Raw genomic sequence first — 15,472 nt, 5'->3', positions numbered from 1 at the left:
TCCAGCTCTGCTGAAGTTGGTGAACCCAGCCATGTCGACATGACACGTAGTACCACTCGATAACACCTCCCGCCTTCCCTCCCCTCAATTACCTGACATCAAGGGCCAATCCCAATGTTCACCCTACTTTCTACCACTAGCCCTCACCCACTACCACTAGCCCTGAAAATGAAGCCACAAGGCGTAGGGCCCTTGTAATCTTCCCTAGGGATTGGGACACCACTTGCTACGTCACTGCGTGGTTTATGTTCGGGTACGTAAGCGGCTGCGTAGTTACGTTTGCACATACGTCACAACATATCAGGAAGCCCAGAGATAAAAGCTGTTTTAATTTCCGCTGTAGCGCTGTTAATATGCCACTTTATTAAGTTTTAATATTTTTTCAGGCGTAAAAGTAAACATTAAGATCCCCAACCTGGGCACAGTTTATCCAAATAACGCCTGTTAAGAAATTTGCTCCGATGTTTTCGGAGATGAGAAGAGCCACCGGTGATTTATGGTTCCGCGTTAAATCGACGCAGAGCCTACGGCGTAGGGTACGCGGCGACGTGCACCGTACGCCGTCGATTTAACGCAGAATCAGCCTTTATTCTGGCAAGATCTGAAGATACAACGCAAAAACGAGCAAGCGAGTGATTATGTACATTCACTGAGTGAATATTATGAAAGTAAAATATATATTTCTCGGTAGAAATGTGATCAAAACGCATTTTTATGCAGAAACTAACTCAAAATATTGATTTTATTCACTAAAAATTAGAAATGTCCACCATGTTTTTTTGTCTGATTCAGTCTGCAAATGATGACGTAAAGCATTCTGGGAAATTTTTCTGGCCCTCGGTCACGAAGTCAGCATCTGAAATCCCTAGCTTTTAAGGGCTAGATTGATACCCCCTAGCCCTCAATATGCCCACTACCCCTACATGCAAAGAGGAATTGGGACACCACTACCCTCACGGGAACACGCAAAATTAAATGGTAGGGCTGAAAAGTAGGGCTAGGGGGGGGATTGGGACTGGCCCTTACATTGCATTGAACACACGTTGTTCATCCAGGGATAATAACGGGGTCTAATCTGAGAAAGTGCAAGACGAAGCAGGAGCTGCTGTACCTTTACTGGCTCGTTGGGGGTCTCTCTCCAGGCAGCAGGTAGAGCAGCTGTGCTGAGGGCAGCTGAAGCCTCCACCAGGGATGTTGGTGGTTCCTGGGAGTTTCCTGACACAGTCCTCATGGTAGTAACAACCACATCCCGACGCGGAGCAACGGGTTACCTCCCGGCCAGCAGTTTTACAGCTAAAACAGGGATGATTTCCTGAGAAAAAGATGACAGGAAATATGTCAGTAAAAAGCCAAACTCAGATGAACAGATAATACAGAGGATGGAGGTCTTCTCCTATTTACTCACCATTTCTACATTCCAAGCATGTGAACCTGCCATCAGGGGGAGAGGACAGACCTAAACACTCCAGGTGAAACTGTCTGTTGCAGTCGCCCTCGCACACCACCAGACCTTCTCCGTACACCTCGCAGATCTTAAACAAAAAAAAAAGAAAGAAAAGAGAGAAAAAATGTTACTTCACGATGCAACTTCAAGCGTGTTAATTAAAAACAGACATTCATTATTGAGCAGCACTGACCTGACACACGGTATCTCTCCTGCCTGTGCTGTTGTCCTGACGGGACAGGCCAGAGTCAACGGACTGGGTGTCTGAAGCATCTGCGTCTGCAGCTGCTGGACTGTCCAGACTCTTCCCAAATAAACCCTGAAGTACAGACACATCACAATGTTCATATTCTTACCAAAGTTGAATTTAAACCTTGTTAGTGTACGGTAAGTTAAAATAGATCAATCAGAAAATTACAACATTTTCCTACAAGACACCTTCAACAGTGAACCGGCATCAGTATTATATTGTGAAGAGTGTAAAAAAAGTCCAGATTTATAAATGGACATGAACTTGAGAGAAGTTAAAAAATGACCAAAAGCTTATCTTAGATACTTGGTATCATCTGCATTTTTGCAAGAGACAAAAAACATTCATGACTTCTTCTACTGGGTTGATATTTTTTTGTATAAGTGCAGTATTTGGCTCTATGGCTACGTTCACACAGCAGGCCAAAGTGATCCAAATCAGATTTTTTTGCCCATGTCTGATTTTCATGAATACAGTTTTTTTCCACATGAGACCCGGATCGCTTTCGTATGTGGTACCAAATCAGATATGCATCCGATTTTTGCCAATACGTTTTCAGTCTGAACGGTTACATTGCATGTCATGTGTCTTTGACGTCACTGTGATGAGATTGATGTTACACTTCTGCATTTCTGCTGATGTGAGGAAATAAAAGGTTCTTGCATCAAGTTTGCAGGGGAAGCAACCAAAGTTTGTTCTAGAAATTACTACATTGAACACTGAATGTTTTTCTGAGGAGACGTGTGGACAAAGCCGCCAACAATAAGGAGAAATTGTGAAGGAGTCTTCAACTCATCCTGTTGCTCACAGATATGAAGGGAAGGTGAGAGCCGGGCTGCACGGTGAATGATAAGTGCAATTGGCCCGGCGTTACAGGAAAAACAGGTCACCTAATGTACGGTAACATCAGACTTTTAATGGTATTGTCTGATTTTATACCTTAAAAAAAAAAAGAAAAACTTGGCCAAAAAAATGCTTCTGAAGCCCACCTGTGGGTCGTTGAGGCCTCTGGAGTCAGAATCAGACGTGTCTCTGTACTGAGATGAAGCCATCTCAACATCTGTCGACGCTCTGCTTCTCTTCTTCAGCGGCTTGCATGCGTCTGAGATCTCACTGGCTCCTGAAGGATCACATAGATTTGATATATCTTGTGTTCCCCCCTTTATAAAGAAGCTTTTACTCAGAGATTTAGAGCTGGCTTGAAGGAATGACCCCCTACCTTTTTGTGAACCCGTCCTTAGTGTGGTCTCTGGAGCCATCTCCGCCTGTGGGAAGGGATAATATAAAACCTTAAGCTGCCTCGATAGTGTTTTGATAATATCTAATGCTTTATTAGAATTTTTAGTTTTGTAAAGAAAGTTGTACAAAGAGCTTTTCAGTCATTAAAAAAAAAAAAAAAAAAGACCCATAACATTAAACATGTATTTCTGCTCCTCACAAACCATCGATCAACTCAAGCTGTTTATCCAGCTGAGATTCTAACTCCTGTTAAGTTTCACTCTTTGTTTTGGTCATTTTTCTTTTCTTATTATATTTATTTAGTTGGGGAAATTAGAAAGCACTGAAAGTAACATGGGATGAAAACACAACATAATTCTCGCCAAAACTGTAACTTGAGCATGTTTTTGCTATTTCTGGTCTTCACGGGAGGTGAGCTGAGAAAGGCTGGTACCTGCTCTTTTTTGGTTTTCTTCTTAGGGACGGGATCGTTACTTCTCTCTGATTCAGACTTGCTCCTGACCGACCGCCGCTGCAGCTTCCTCTCCTGAGAACCTGAAAACAAACCAAATATTAATAATAATAATAATAAAAAATGTTTAAAAAAAATCTAACTCTAGTGCACACCGACTTCAAAGATGTGAAATATTCAACAACTTGTTTTCCATTTCCTCACCTTGTGGGCTACTGTGCTGTGATCCAGGAGAGGACGTCTGCTGATTTCCTCCTTCCTCACTCCTCCGACTGGCAGGGGAGCTTCTCCTCTCGTCCCCCTCTTCCTCCCCATCGTCAGCCTCTTCCTCTTCCTCAGGACTGGGCTCAGGTTTAGCTCTGCTGTCCTGCTGAAAGAAATATTTGAATATGACCACATGAGAATTATCGGGCCGTGCCTTAATCACGTCTATCTGCTCTCCGCGGAGGAACACCGACCTCAGGTGAACAGTAGCCCAGGTCGGGCTGCCTGGCCTCTCTCTCCACTCTCTCCTCCTTCTCATCTTCTTCCTTGTCCTTCTTCGGCGACACAGCTGCTTTTTTCTGCAGGAGAGGCCAGTCACACTTTGTGATCTCAACATTCAGCCTCTTCATGGTGATGGAGAGAGGCAGCAGCTTTCTGGCAGCTGCCGTTTTCCAGGCCCTAACGGGGGGTGGCGAGTCTTGCCGTACTCCTCCATCGCAGCCGGCGTTCTGTTTTGCTAAGCCTGTCTTACACTGGTCCCCCTTCTGGTTCTTCTCCTCTTTTGAGAGCTGGGAGTTCGCGCTGTCATCCGTATTTGTAACACTGCACCGTCTTCTCGGTAGCTGTCTTCGCGGTGGTGGTGGAGCCGGAGCCGGTTCCGGCGGTGGCTGCTCCTGCTCCTGCTCTCTGTCCGGTGACTTCCCGCCTCTTTCCTCCTTCTTACCAACGGAGCCACTGGAGCGTCGAGTTCGTTTTTCGGCTCTGATGTTGGGCTTCTTCCTGGGTGGAGCGTCGGCGGGCTCAGGGTCAACATAAATGAAGGTGTAGTTGTCGATTCGCTCCTGTCGTGTCATGACGAAGGCATCCTCAGCATGGCCCACGCCCACTTCCCACTGAGAACGCTCCCGCTGAGGGATAGGCTTCATTAGCTAGAAGAAAAATAAAAAAAAGGATAAACTTACAGTTATGCAACAAGAACCATGATGTTTAAATGGTACACAAAACACTATTAAAGCAGTGTCATCATTGCATAATTTGCACAAACTTAAATCCAGATACCAAATACTCTTCTTCTGCTGTTATAAAGGTTTTCATAACCAGTGACATGAAGGAAATGACTTTATTCAATATAAAGGCCTGGATTTAGACCTTGAAATTATGAAATGACTTTTGGACCGCAAGGTTAAAGTCATTGCTGCATTGTATCAACTGATATTTATAGAGATGCCTCACAATCCCATGAAAGATGAGCCAATAAATTACATAACACAAATATAAAAGAGGATTAACACCTTTAAAATACATAACATCCCTATATAGAAAAGACCAGCAGTCAGAACATGTATCTAGTAAGACATGTTGGAGAGAAAAATCTAAAACTACAACCACATGGGGAAATTAAATTTTAGGAACAAAAATTGCACCAGTCCTTTAAAAAACTAAATTTTAAATAACAGAAAAAGTTAATATATTGTCTGTAACAGGTGTTCATAAGCTTGGGGGGGCATGTTCTCACACTGTTTTTTTCTTCTTCTTTTTATATCACAGATGTGCAACATTAAAAGCAGCTTCAAAAGTCACATAAACACTTCCATAAATGAATCAATATTATGTGACTAAATAATTTCTTTTAAACCAGTTTGGTTATAAAACCAGACAGTAATCATGTTATGTATTTGTCTATTACTATGAGTGATAATCTAAAGCAGATTAGTTTTAGCTTTAGTCACTCCTCTCCTGCAAATGACTACAGATGAAAATAACTAACCGCACTGCGTTTGCACAAAACATTTTCTGGGAAAAAAAATGATATATTTGTCCATACCTTGTGCCTCTCTACGGGGTTTGTAGTTTTGCGCAGAGTGTCTGCCTGAAGCTCGTCAAATTGTTGTTTCCCCATATATAGGACTATCCTCTTTTCGTGGATCCATGCTCGCTCAGCAACACTGCCAAAGAACTGGACGTGATATTCCCTGTGACCTGAGGCAGCAGAGATACAGCAAAAACTGAGTTGTTTTTGTGCTTAAGGTCTTCCAAGGAGGAAAGAAACAGACTGATTTAAGAGTGTTTGAATTGATATTTTGTAGAGTTTACCTCTGGTGTTGATGCGAGTGTGAACCTTCATCTGCGGGTCGGAGGAGACCATGCAGGGCCACCAGGGGTAGGTGCCCACCTTAGACCACACTAGGTCTCCAATTACAAACTCCTTGCAGAAGCCAGTCTCTTGGATGACTGATGGATAATGTACTTTAGGAACCTAAACATGGACACAAGTCACAGTATTTTTTTAATCGAAGCACTGAAATCACTCCATGTTTACTACAAACTATGGTGACTAAGTGGGAAAGAACCCAAAACTGCTTTCTCTTGCCTTAGGCGTCTTTGGTTCAGTTTGGATGACAGTCTGCTGAGGATTTTCCGGCTCGACCGGCGGCGATTCTATGGGCTGGGGTTCGTCGTGGATGTCCTCCATTTGGCCCGCTGTACCTGCCTGCGTTTGGCTCGGGTCAGGGCTCTGTTCCTGGGTCTGCAGCTGCAACCTCGCACTCTTTTTCCTCTTCTCTTTCTTCCTCTCATGTCTGCGCTGCATCTGAGCATCGTCGTTCTTCTGAGACTCATTCTGAAGGTGGTGGGAAATAAAAAGCGGGAAAAAAACAGAAAATGGTGATGACATCAGTATTTTTCTGTTTTTTTTGTCTGTTGTAATTAAAAATCTTGTTCACGTCACTTTAATAATAATTTACTTTGCATAAGCAATGTTCATATTATCACACAGTTTATATAATACTTATTGGTCACAATAGTTCATCACAAAAATAAATCTGCTATTAATTTGAAAAATAAAGTAGATAAGCAGTTTACATATTCTGTCACATACAAATGCCAAAATGAACCAGGGTTTAAGTTTGAAAGTTGTAATTATAGATGCACTTTTATTCATCAATAACAATAACAAAATTAATCATTTAAAAAAAATGTGTTGTTTTTCTTTTGGCACTAAAAATTAACATGCACAGAAAAAAAAGACAAACCACCTATGCTTATTTTGAGGACAACAGCTAGATATGATTATAGATTATAAGCAAGAGAGAGGAGGAACAAAAGTATGGATTTTGCTCAAAAACCAGGAATTAAGACGACATTTTCTTTTTCCTTTTGTGAATACATCTGAACATTTAATCCTTTGATATAAAAGACACGCAAAAAAAAAAGAAAATCACATAAAAAAGTATTTGATTCACAAAAACGCAGAATAGATAAATAGTTAATCCTATGGTTTCAGAGGCTGAAACCAGCACATTCAACATTTGCATTATTTGAAAAACAAGTAAACAATCAACCGAAGCTTATTCCATTTCCTTTGGGAATCTTTACATTATTGAAAAAAATGGTACGGACATAAACAGGGAACCAAGGAATAAATTAAAGAAGCTGAGCTGTGGGACATTAGGTTATACACCCTGGTGTTATCAGAATCCCCTTCTGATTAATTTTCTGTTGATCAGCTAATTGGTAATGCAGTTATCATTCAAGCTTTGAAAGGCAAGATCACATGTTGGTCTAATTTCAGAAATTGAATAGCTAATTTCTTCCCTATCTCGAGACTGAAAATTGTAAAGAGACAGAACAAAAGCATATTTAGTTGTGTGTACCAACGGCCTGCTTAATGTGTGCACAGTAAGCAGTTGGACCTGCATGCAATTACCTGCAGCTCTTGCAGCAGATCTCCACACAGCGCAGATTCAAACAGCTCTTTTCCATTCTGATAGGTTTTTATGATCTTCAGCTTGATCTCTGGAGAGCTGGTTTTCTTCAGCACCCCGCCATGAGTGTTGGATGGGGTGTGGGTCGGCTGAGGAGAGGGGGTACTGTCCACGAGAGAGGGGGGAGGGCTCGAGGAAGGCAGGTGTAACGGAGGAGGAGGTGGGAGATTGTGGGTCATGATGTGAGGCGTCTGGTGCAGGTGATGCTGTGAGGGTAGTGGGGGCGGCGGGGGACTCTGAGGCTGAGAGTGGGTCTGTATATGCGGTGGGTTTGAGTGGAAAGGGTGTGCATGGTGGTGGTGATGTGTGTGATGGTGGAGCAAGTGCGGGTGATGTGTGGGCAGCGGGGGAGAAACAGGAGACAGGGGTCTTTCCTGGAGACCGGGGCCTCTCAGGACCGTTCCTTCTCCTGGCAGAAGGGCGTGCTCTCCATAACTCCGTATGGGCCCGTAGCCGTTAGCCGAGCCGTTAGGGAACTGAGAGTACATGGAAAACTTGGTCTGTGGCTCGTACATGCCCAGACCCGGCGGGTATCCATTCGGGACCTGCGGCATGTCCTCGGAAGCTGACGACGGGTAGGGAAACTCTGCATCCAAGGCAGCATCGTAGGAGGGACCACCATCCTCACCCGGGTCACTGCCGGTGTCACAGGTGCCGTCCTGTCTGATGTTGGCTGAGTCAATGAGCTGAGGGGGTTGCTGAATTGTATTTCCCATGATCCCTTGCATGAAAGAGAAGGAGAAATCCATTGTTGGGCTCCTGCATCCTTAACTGTCTTTTTCTTTGACTGGACCTGATGAAAGAGTTGTGTGACACAAAATTATTTTGATTAGACCATCATCACTTGACGAACACAAGCAAATACCACCAAGGAGTTAAAATCTTACCGTGACAATATAAGAAGTTACCAGTTAGATCTATCAACTACCCCTTTACTCAACATCACAATCACTAATTTTCCCATTGCATGTTCATGAGACAGGTAGAAGTTATGACAAGTGGCAAAGGAGTAGAAGATCTCTGAAATGAAGTGATACAGCCTTTTTAGCAACACCTGTGATCTGTCAGAAAAGTAAAGGTTTATTGTGTCACTGATTGATGAAAAGATAAAAGCACCACACGCAACAAGAAAAGAAGAAAACAACCAGTAATCATTTGCAGCTTGAATTAAAACATATTCAGCAGCATGACTGCCTTTATTCATTTGTTTAAGACTAAAATGCTGCTAGGCCTTGAAGCAACCCCATTGTTTCTATCAACAACAGAGTCGAGGTAAGTGTTTATGCCACTGACACCCGTAGATCAGAGCAGGACTCCAGGTATATGCACCGATTGATGCGCAATAGTGCATAGACTGTCTACTTGACAGGCCATTGGCACATAAAGATATTGATAGTGGGACAAACCCATTTAGTGTTTAAATATCCATTAAACACAGGGTTTACTGAAGAATCCACATGGGAATTTCGTTATATTTTGCCCAGAGGTTTATAACCCTGCTTGGCTACCTGTGCCCCTGATTCGCTGTGCATTGTGTGTTTACTGTAAATTGAATTACATATTTAAAAAATGTATAAACCTGTACCATAACATGATCTTAAATTTTAGATTCTTTCAGCATTGAAAATGGGGGTTACATTTCCATCCATGACGAAACATGAAAATAGAGAGCATCTTTCCAATCCAACATCAGCTCCTGATAAACCTGGGGGGCAACAATCTCTTGATTCAGCAATTCAGTCGTGGTTTCAGCAAAAACTATTGACTCCTAAATATGTGTAAGTACGTACTTATTTTTCTTCAATCAACATCCAAATACTTTTTGCATTTCAACTGTTTAAAAAACATTCACTGTAAAATTCAAGGACGAAATGATTATCGGGTGCATTGATAGAAATTGCAGATTAAATTGTGGTTGTGTGAACATGTGCAAACGTGTAGAGATCACACTTAGATTTGTGAGTTTGTGTGTGCCTTGTTGCACAAGTAAGCAACTTATGCTGCTTTCAGAATTCCAGTAATGTGTAAATTATATACAACCATACACACATAACCCTCGGAAGATACTCCAGTGACCAGACACTCATGAATAACCAGTTTTCTCCTGCTCACGTAATATCCCACTCATGACCAAAACCTGGGTATCACTTAAAAGCAGGAAATTACAAAAACGTCATACATTCTGGATTCATTACAAATCAACTGAAATATTGCAAGCCTTTTATTATTTTAATATTGCTGATCATGGTTTACAGTTTAAGAAAACTCAAATATCCTATCTCAAAAAATTAGAATATTCTGGGAATCTTAATCTTAACCTGTAAGCCATAATCAGCAATATTAAAATAATAAAAGGCTTGCAATATTTCAGTTGATTTGTAATGAATCCAGAATGTATGACATTTTTTTAATTGCATTACAGAAAATAAAGAATTTTATCACAATATTCAAATTTTCTGAGACAGTCCTGTAAAATCAGTGGAGTTATATGGTCAAATCCTAAGCCAAAAACACATCATTTAACCTGAAACTCACAGTTAACTTCCAGCATGATTACAGACTTTGCAGCAACTCTTTGACAGCGATTAGCCTCGGCTGCAGCAATAGATCATTTAGTGTGTTTTATTGCATCAACACAAACACATGGTGGCCTGCTTTCATAAACAAAACAAAGACGTGTTCCCTGTGACTGATTTGCCCCTTTCATCCCTGACACTTTTAACACCTGTAATGAGAAACTATCCAGTTTAAAAGCGTTCAATCAATCGGACTAATCCACTCATTGTGGTCTAATTTGCGAGCGCAGCCAGAAAGGTGTAATAATGTAAACACTCACACGGTGTCAATTAGCGCTCACCGGCCACCAATATCGGATCGATGTGTTATTTTTGTTCATTCGTGGCGTGGTTAATAATAAAATGTAGCTGCTGGAGTTAGTTTTCCCTGTAAAAAGCCACTGCGCAGACAAAAACACTTCACTGGAGGATCTGCTTGTAGCTTCCTCCGACTCTAGCTTCGAGCTATCGCCATCAAAGGGCTGATAATGGAAACACAGGGGGATTTGAGCAGCTTTTATGGGGTAAAACGGCACGACGACGACACTAATTGTCTTTAAACGCGCGCCGTTTATTGTTTTGAGTGATAATTTCATGCGCAAAAGCCGTGAATAAAAAGGGGGGAGCTAATGCTAGGCTAGCGCTGCAGCGCCAACATGGCTGCCCTTTAAATCAAAGTGTGAGCCGTGATTGCTGCTCCATCACCGAGCTGGGGAGAGCTGCAGCACACAGGGGGGAAACCCTGCAACCACAGCCGGGGATAACGACCAGCGACCCGGGCAGACATGCTGGAGAGAGGGGGGAGCAAAGATGGCTCGGGAGATGCGGGAAATGAAAAGATGTCAGTACCTTCAGCGGGTCCCATTCTAAACACATACACCAGCAGCAGCAGCAGTCTGAGGGAGACGAATAAACTACTGGAATTAAATCCCGCTATGTTGACAAAGCTCCGGCCTTTGCTTTTGGTTTTTAACGCAAATCTCCAGAGAGGAGGAGGAGGAGGAGGAGGAGGAGGATGGAGGGGGTTCCGCTCTCTGGTCGCTGCCCAATCCTGCAGCCGCTGCCCCGGAGAGAGCAGCCCGGCATCAGAGTCCCGTCTGAGGGAGAGAGCTCCCCTTCCTGTCGGCGCGGAGGAGCTCTAGCTCCCTCTTCCTCCGGAGCTGGTAGCGGCGCTCCGCCGGCTGAGCTGCTCCACCTGCTCCTGCAGCTCCATCAGCTCCACCTGCAGCTCCATCTACAGCTCCATCAGCAGCTCCATCTGCAGCTCCATCTACAGCTCCATCTACAGCTCCATCAGCAGCTCCATCTACAGCTCCATCAGCAGCTCCATCTGCAGCTCCATCTACAGCTCCATCAGCAGCTCCATCTGCAGCTCCATCTACAGCTCCATCTACAGCTCCATCTGCAGCTCCATCAGCAGCTCCATCAGCTGCTCCATCTGCAGCTCCACCTGCAGCTCCACCTGCAGCTCCACCTGCAGCTCCACCTGCAGCTCCATTTAATCTGTGTGTGTGTGTGTGTGTGTGTGTGTGTGTGTGTACATATTAATGGTTAATACCAAGTTGGTAAAAACCTAAAGTATATATGCATTGTATAACATAAATCATTTTTTTTTTAAATATATACATATCTATGACTATATATAAAGTTGAGGACAATTTTATTAGCCCCCTTACAAAATAGTGCTTGTTTTCTAAGTGTTTTCTAAGTGATATTAACCAGAGCAAAATAAACTGAACACAGCTTTTTGTAGACTTCGTAGTTTTATTTTGGATGCTTACACTATTTTATATTCCACTCAGAAATGAAGATATTGTACAAAACACAAAAACTACCAGGGTCAAAATTATTAGCCCCCCACACCCTAATAGTCAATTGTGTATCCTTTTTGCTGTATTACTGCCTGCAGACGTTTTTTGTAGTTTACAACAAGTCTCTCACACTTCATTTGAGGATCTGGCGCATTCTTCTTTGGCAAATTTCTCCAGTTCCTCTAGATTTGATGGGTGCCTGGCATGGACATGTTTCTTTAGGTCACCCCACAGATTTTCTATTGGATTTAAGTCGGGGCTTTGTGCAGGCCATTCAATGACATTCACTTTGGTCGTCTGGAGATAGTTCTTCACCAAGAGGGAGGTGTGTTTAGGATCCTTGTCATGTTGGAAGATGAAGTGACGTCTCAGACCCAGTTTCACGGCTGACTGCCTAAGGTTCTCTTTCAAAATAGCCAAATATTTTTCTTTATTCATGATTCCATCCACCTTGACAAGATTTCCTGTTCCAGATGCACTGAAGCATCCCCACAGCATAATACTCCCACCACCATGCTTCACTGTGGGGATGGTGTTCTTTGGGTTGAATGCCTGTCCTTTTTTTCTCCAAACGTAAGCAGTGTCCCTGTGGCCAAAGAGCTGTAGTTTAGTCTCGTCAGACCATAAGACATGCTTCCAGTATGAATAATCTTTCTCCAGGTTGTCTCGAGCATACTGAAGTCTGGTTTGAAGGTGCCTCTTCCTCAAAAGTGGGGTTTTTCTTAGTCTGCACCCTCGTAGGTCATTCCTGTGCAGAGCTCTAGTTATGGTCTTCTTCGAGACAATGATTCCTGATGTGGCCAAGTCATTTGCCAGCACCTTGGAAGTTAATCTGGGGTCTCTAGACACGTCTCTCACCAGTTTCCTCTCCAGTCTCTCTGAAATCTTTCTCTTTCTACCTCTGCCAGGCTTGTTCTGCACTGTGTTGCTGTCTTTGGAGCGTTGAATGATGCCTCTCACTCCAGTCCTTGACACCTGGAAACGGTTGGATCTCTTCGTATATCCCTCCCTTGCTTTGTGGGCATCTGTAATTCTTATTCTGCGGTCCACACTGATCTCCTTTGTTTTTGGCATGTTGCTTCCTCAACTGCCAGCTCCATAATGAGGCTTTTATACCATGTTTTGGCTTGAGTTAATTAACTTAACTGAATTGAGTGCAATCACCTGTTTGACCTGATTACCTTTATGCACATCACCTGTGAAGGTTAAGCACATCACTGCATAAAAGTGGCTTGTGTGATGACTTAATAAATGGTAATTTCTTAAAGGGGGCTAATAATAATGTCCCTGGTCATTTTAGCTTTTTCTTACATAATAATGTTTTGGTGCACAAATATAAATGTTTTGGCCCATATAATGACAAATTGTATGTTCAGGAATGCTCTGTTAGAACCGCCTTGCTCTGCTAAAAAGGATCTTGCCAGAAACTTGAAAAAACTTAAAATTCCATAGGGGGGCTAATAATATCGTCCTCAACTGTATATACATACACTTTATTTTTTTTAATATAAACATGTGAGGGGGGGTCGGGGTCAGGGATGGCATCTGCTGCTAGTCTGAAATGAGAGAAACACAGGAAAACAGCAACAATTTCAAACAGCAACTACAGTGGAGGAGGGAGGGCACAACCACGCCACCTGAGAGACCAGAAGCAGACAATATATCTATTAGATCTAAAGAGCTTGTGTAGCATGATCCTATTTCTTTTGGGCGGCCATAGTCTGAAACATGTCTGACAGTATGTGAAAAAGTGGGCTGTTCAGATTTGCAGGGAACTGTGACATCACACACCTAGATGTCAATACATGTGTCTTCTTCCACCACCCTTTATTCCGTGCAACTTCATGTTATGACACATTTACAGTTCATTCTGAAGTTGGCTGCACAAACCTGTAATTACCCTCCTGGCCTTCGGCAGGAGGGTCCCCCCTTATGAGCCTGGTCCTGCTCAAGGTTTCTTCCCTCCTAAAGGGGAGTTTTTCCTTGCCACTGTTTGGCTTAAGGCTTTTCTCCCACTAAGGGAGTTTTTACCTGCCATTGTTTATATAATAATTGCTCGGGGGTTTATGTTTATGTTTATGTTTATGTTCATGTTCTGGATCTCTGGAAAGCGTCTAGAGACAACATCTGTTGTATTAGACGCTATATAAATAAAATTGAATTGAATTGAATTGAATTGAATTATTTTTAAAGACGCAGAGGGGAGAGGTGGGGTCAAGTGGCTGTCCATGACCCTAAAAGTGGCTGCTATGAATATAGCTGTAAAATATGTTGAAAGCATACACTGTATTAACAATGGGCGAAGCATTTGGCCACAGGTCCCACTGGTTTCTGAAGACCACCTCCGGAGCCAGGTGTTCTGCCATTTTTTGCTGCTTTGCCAAAAAATGATTCTAATGGTTTTCTACATTTTGTAGAGCTACAATTGTACCGTGTTTTACTCCCTAAACCACGTTCTTTTCCCCCCAATTGGTCCTTGTCGCTTGCCAGGCCGTAATTGTAAATAAGAACGTGTTCTTAATGACCTGCCTGGTTAAATAAAGGCGAATGACTGAATGAATATCAAATAAAGCGATAGAATTGTTTTTTTTCTCTCTTTATCGTATAATGTTCACAAAGTGTAATGCGATTCATGTCATGGGTAGTGTATTTTGAAGGATCAAATACTCAACATTCCATATTATCAATTTTACATCGTGCAAGAAATGATTGGCGTGGCAATCAAACTTTGAAAATTGAATGTGCGCATGCGCAGAACCACAAAGTATAATTTCTCGCAGGTGGCAGAAATTGGCAGAACACCCGGTTCCCTTTATACTGGTTGCAGCCATGTTGCTCCGCAACCTGGCAGGGACACGCCCACCACACGTCAATCAAAGTGAGCTTGGCTCCCAGCTCCTTCAGTCCAAGCCCACCGAGATATCAGCAGAGCTGCTGTCACACATTTACAGCGGGATGTACCATTTAACATGTTCATTTGAAGGCCAAATCAAAAATGACTTTTGCGTTTAGTCGACGCTGGGTTAATACAAGTGGATGGTTGCTTTGCTAAGCCCGGTAGCATGACGATCATGGATGAGGAAGTGATAACGACTAGCCATTGGTTGAGCTGACTATCATATTAAAAATAAATATATTGTTTGATATAGACTCTCGTGGCCCCTCAGATTTGTCATGCGTGTGATTGAAATCAAAGGAGACCGGAATGTTTTTTTTTTGTAAATATTTTTTACAGCATGAAATATGTTGATTTCTGACATGGGAGTTAATGGAGATTGGCACTGAAAAAGTACACACAGACTTTTCAGTGGCATTTTTTATTCCAATCCTTTCAACTCCTAGTGACACATATTTACTTTCATACTATCGGTAAATCCAGAAACTGCAACGAATCTTAGTTGCATGAGCCTCGATGCAACTGTTGGTGCTTAGTTGTTGCAAATTATTTTTTGCTTGGATCTTTGAAAGTTGGGTGGATCTTTGATAAATGGGTAAAACTGTTTAATTAAACCATGGAAAACAGGTTAAGAACATTAAAAGTAGCAGAACTGTATATTCTACTGAAAGAGAAAATTAAGGCCGTATCATTTCATTTATTGTGGATGTATGAAAAAAAAGAGCAAATCACTAAATTCTTGTAATTTAATAATGCAATACTACTTTGTAATTCCCTTAATCCCTTCCGTTAAAATGCTATAAAAATGTATTTACGTTTGCATTAGCGACTCTGATTGGGTTATATACGGCTCCTCGC

The 15,472-nt window shown here is 42.5% G+C and overlaps 1 protein-coding gene across 5 annotated transcripts in view; it reads right to left on the bottom strand.

Annotated features, from left to right (window-relative positions):
• nsd3 (nuclear receptor binding SET domain protein 3) overlaps nt 1–11,039 on the bottom strand; it is a 29,994-nt gene extending 18,955 nt beyond the window's left edge. For 2 of the 5 annotated variants that reach the window (XM_061729473.1, XM_061729474.1), the window contains exons 1-13: nt 10,757–11,038; nt 7,295–8,145; nt 5,960–6,208; nt 5,683–5,845; nt 5,414–5,568; nt 3,843–4,517; nt 3,589–3,754; nt 3,367–3,467; nt 2,914–2,959; nt 2,684–2,814; nt 1,638–1,763; nt 1,406–1,532; nt 1,112–1,312 (exon numbers count right to left, since the gene is read on the bottom strand). In XM_061729473.1, the coding sequence (XP_061585457.1) occupies nt 1,112–1,312; nt 1,406–1,532; nt 1,638–1,763; nt 2,684–2,814; nt 2,914–2,959; nt 3,367–3,467; nt 3,589–3,754; nt 3,843–4,517; nt 5,414–5,568; nt 5,683–5,845; nt 5,960–6,208; nt 7,295–8,101 (2,947 nt within the window). In that variant the 5' untranslated portion in view covers nt 8,102–8,145; nt 10,757–11,038. Of the gene's footprint in view, nt 1–1,111; nt 1,313–1,405; nt 1,533–1,637; nt 1,764–2,683; nt 2,815–2,913; nt 2,960–3,366; nt 3,468–3,588; nt 3,755–3,842; nt 4,518–5,413; nt 5,569–5,682; nt 5,846–5,959; nt 6,209–7,294; nt 8,146–8,239; nt 8,346–10,756 lie in introns of those variants that run through there. The other 3 variants (XM_061729470.1, XM_061729472.1, XM_061729471.1) reach the window with 3 other exon arrangements.
• Between the last annotated feature and the right edge of the window lie 4,433 nt (nt 11,040–15,472).

The sequence above is a fragment of the Cololabis saira genome, chromosome 9 (assembly GCF_033807715.1).
Source record: "Cololabis saira isolate AMF1-May2022 chromosome 9, fColSai1.1, whole genome shotgun sequence".
NCBI classification, from domain to species: domain Eukaryota; kingdom Metazoa; phylum Chordata; class Actinopteri; order Beloniformes; family Belonidae; genus Cololabis; species Cololabis saira.
The sequence above is the reverse complement of the archived record's forward strand: the minus strand, read 5'-3'. Positions and strand labels throughout refer to the sequence as shown.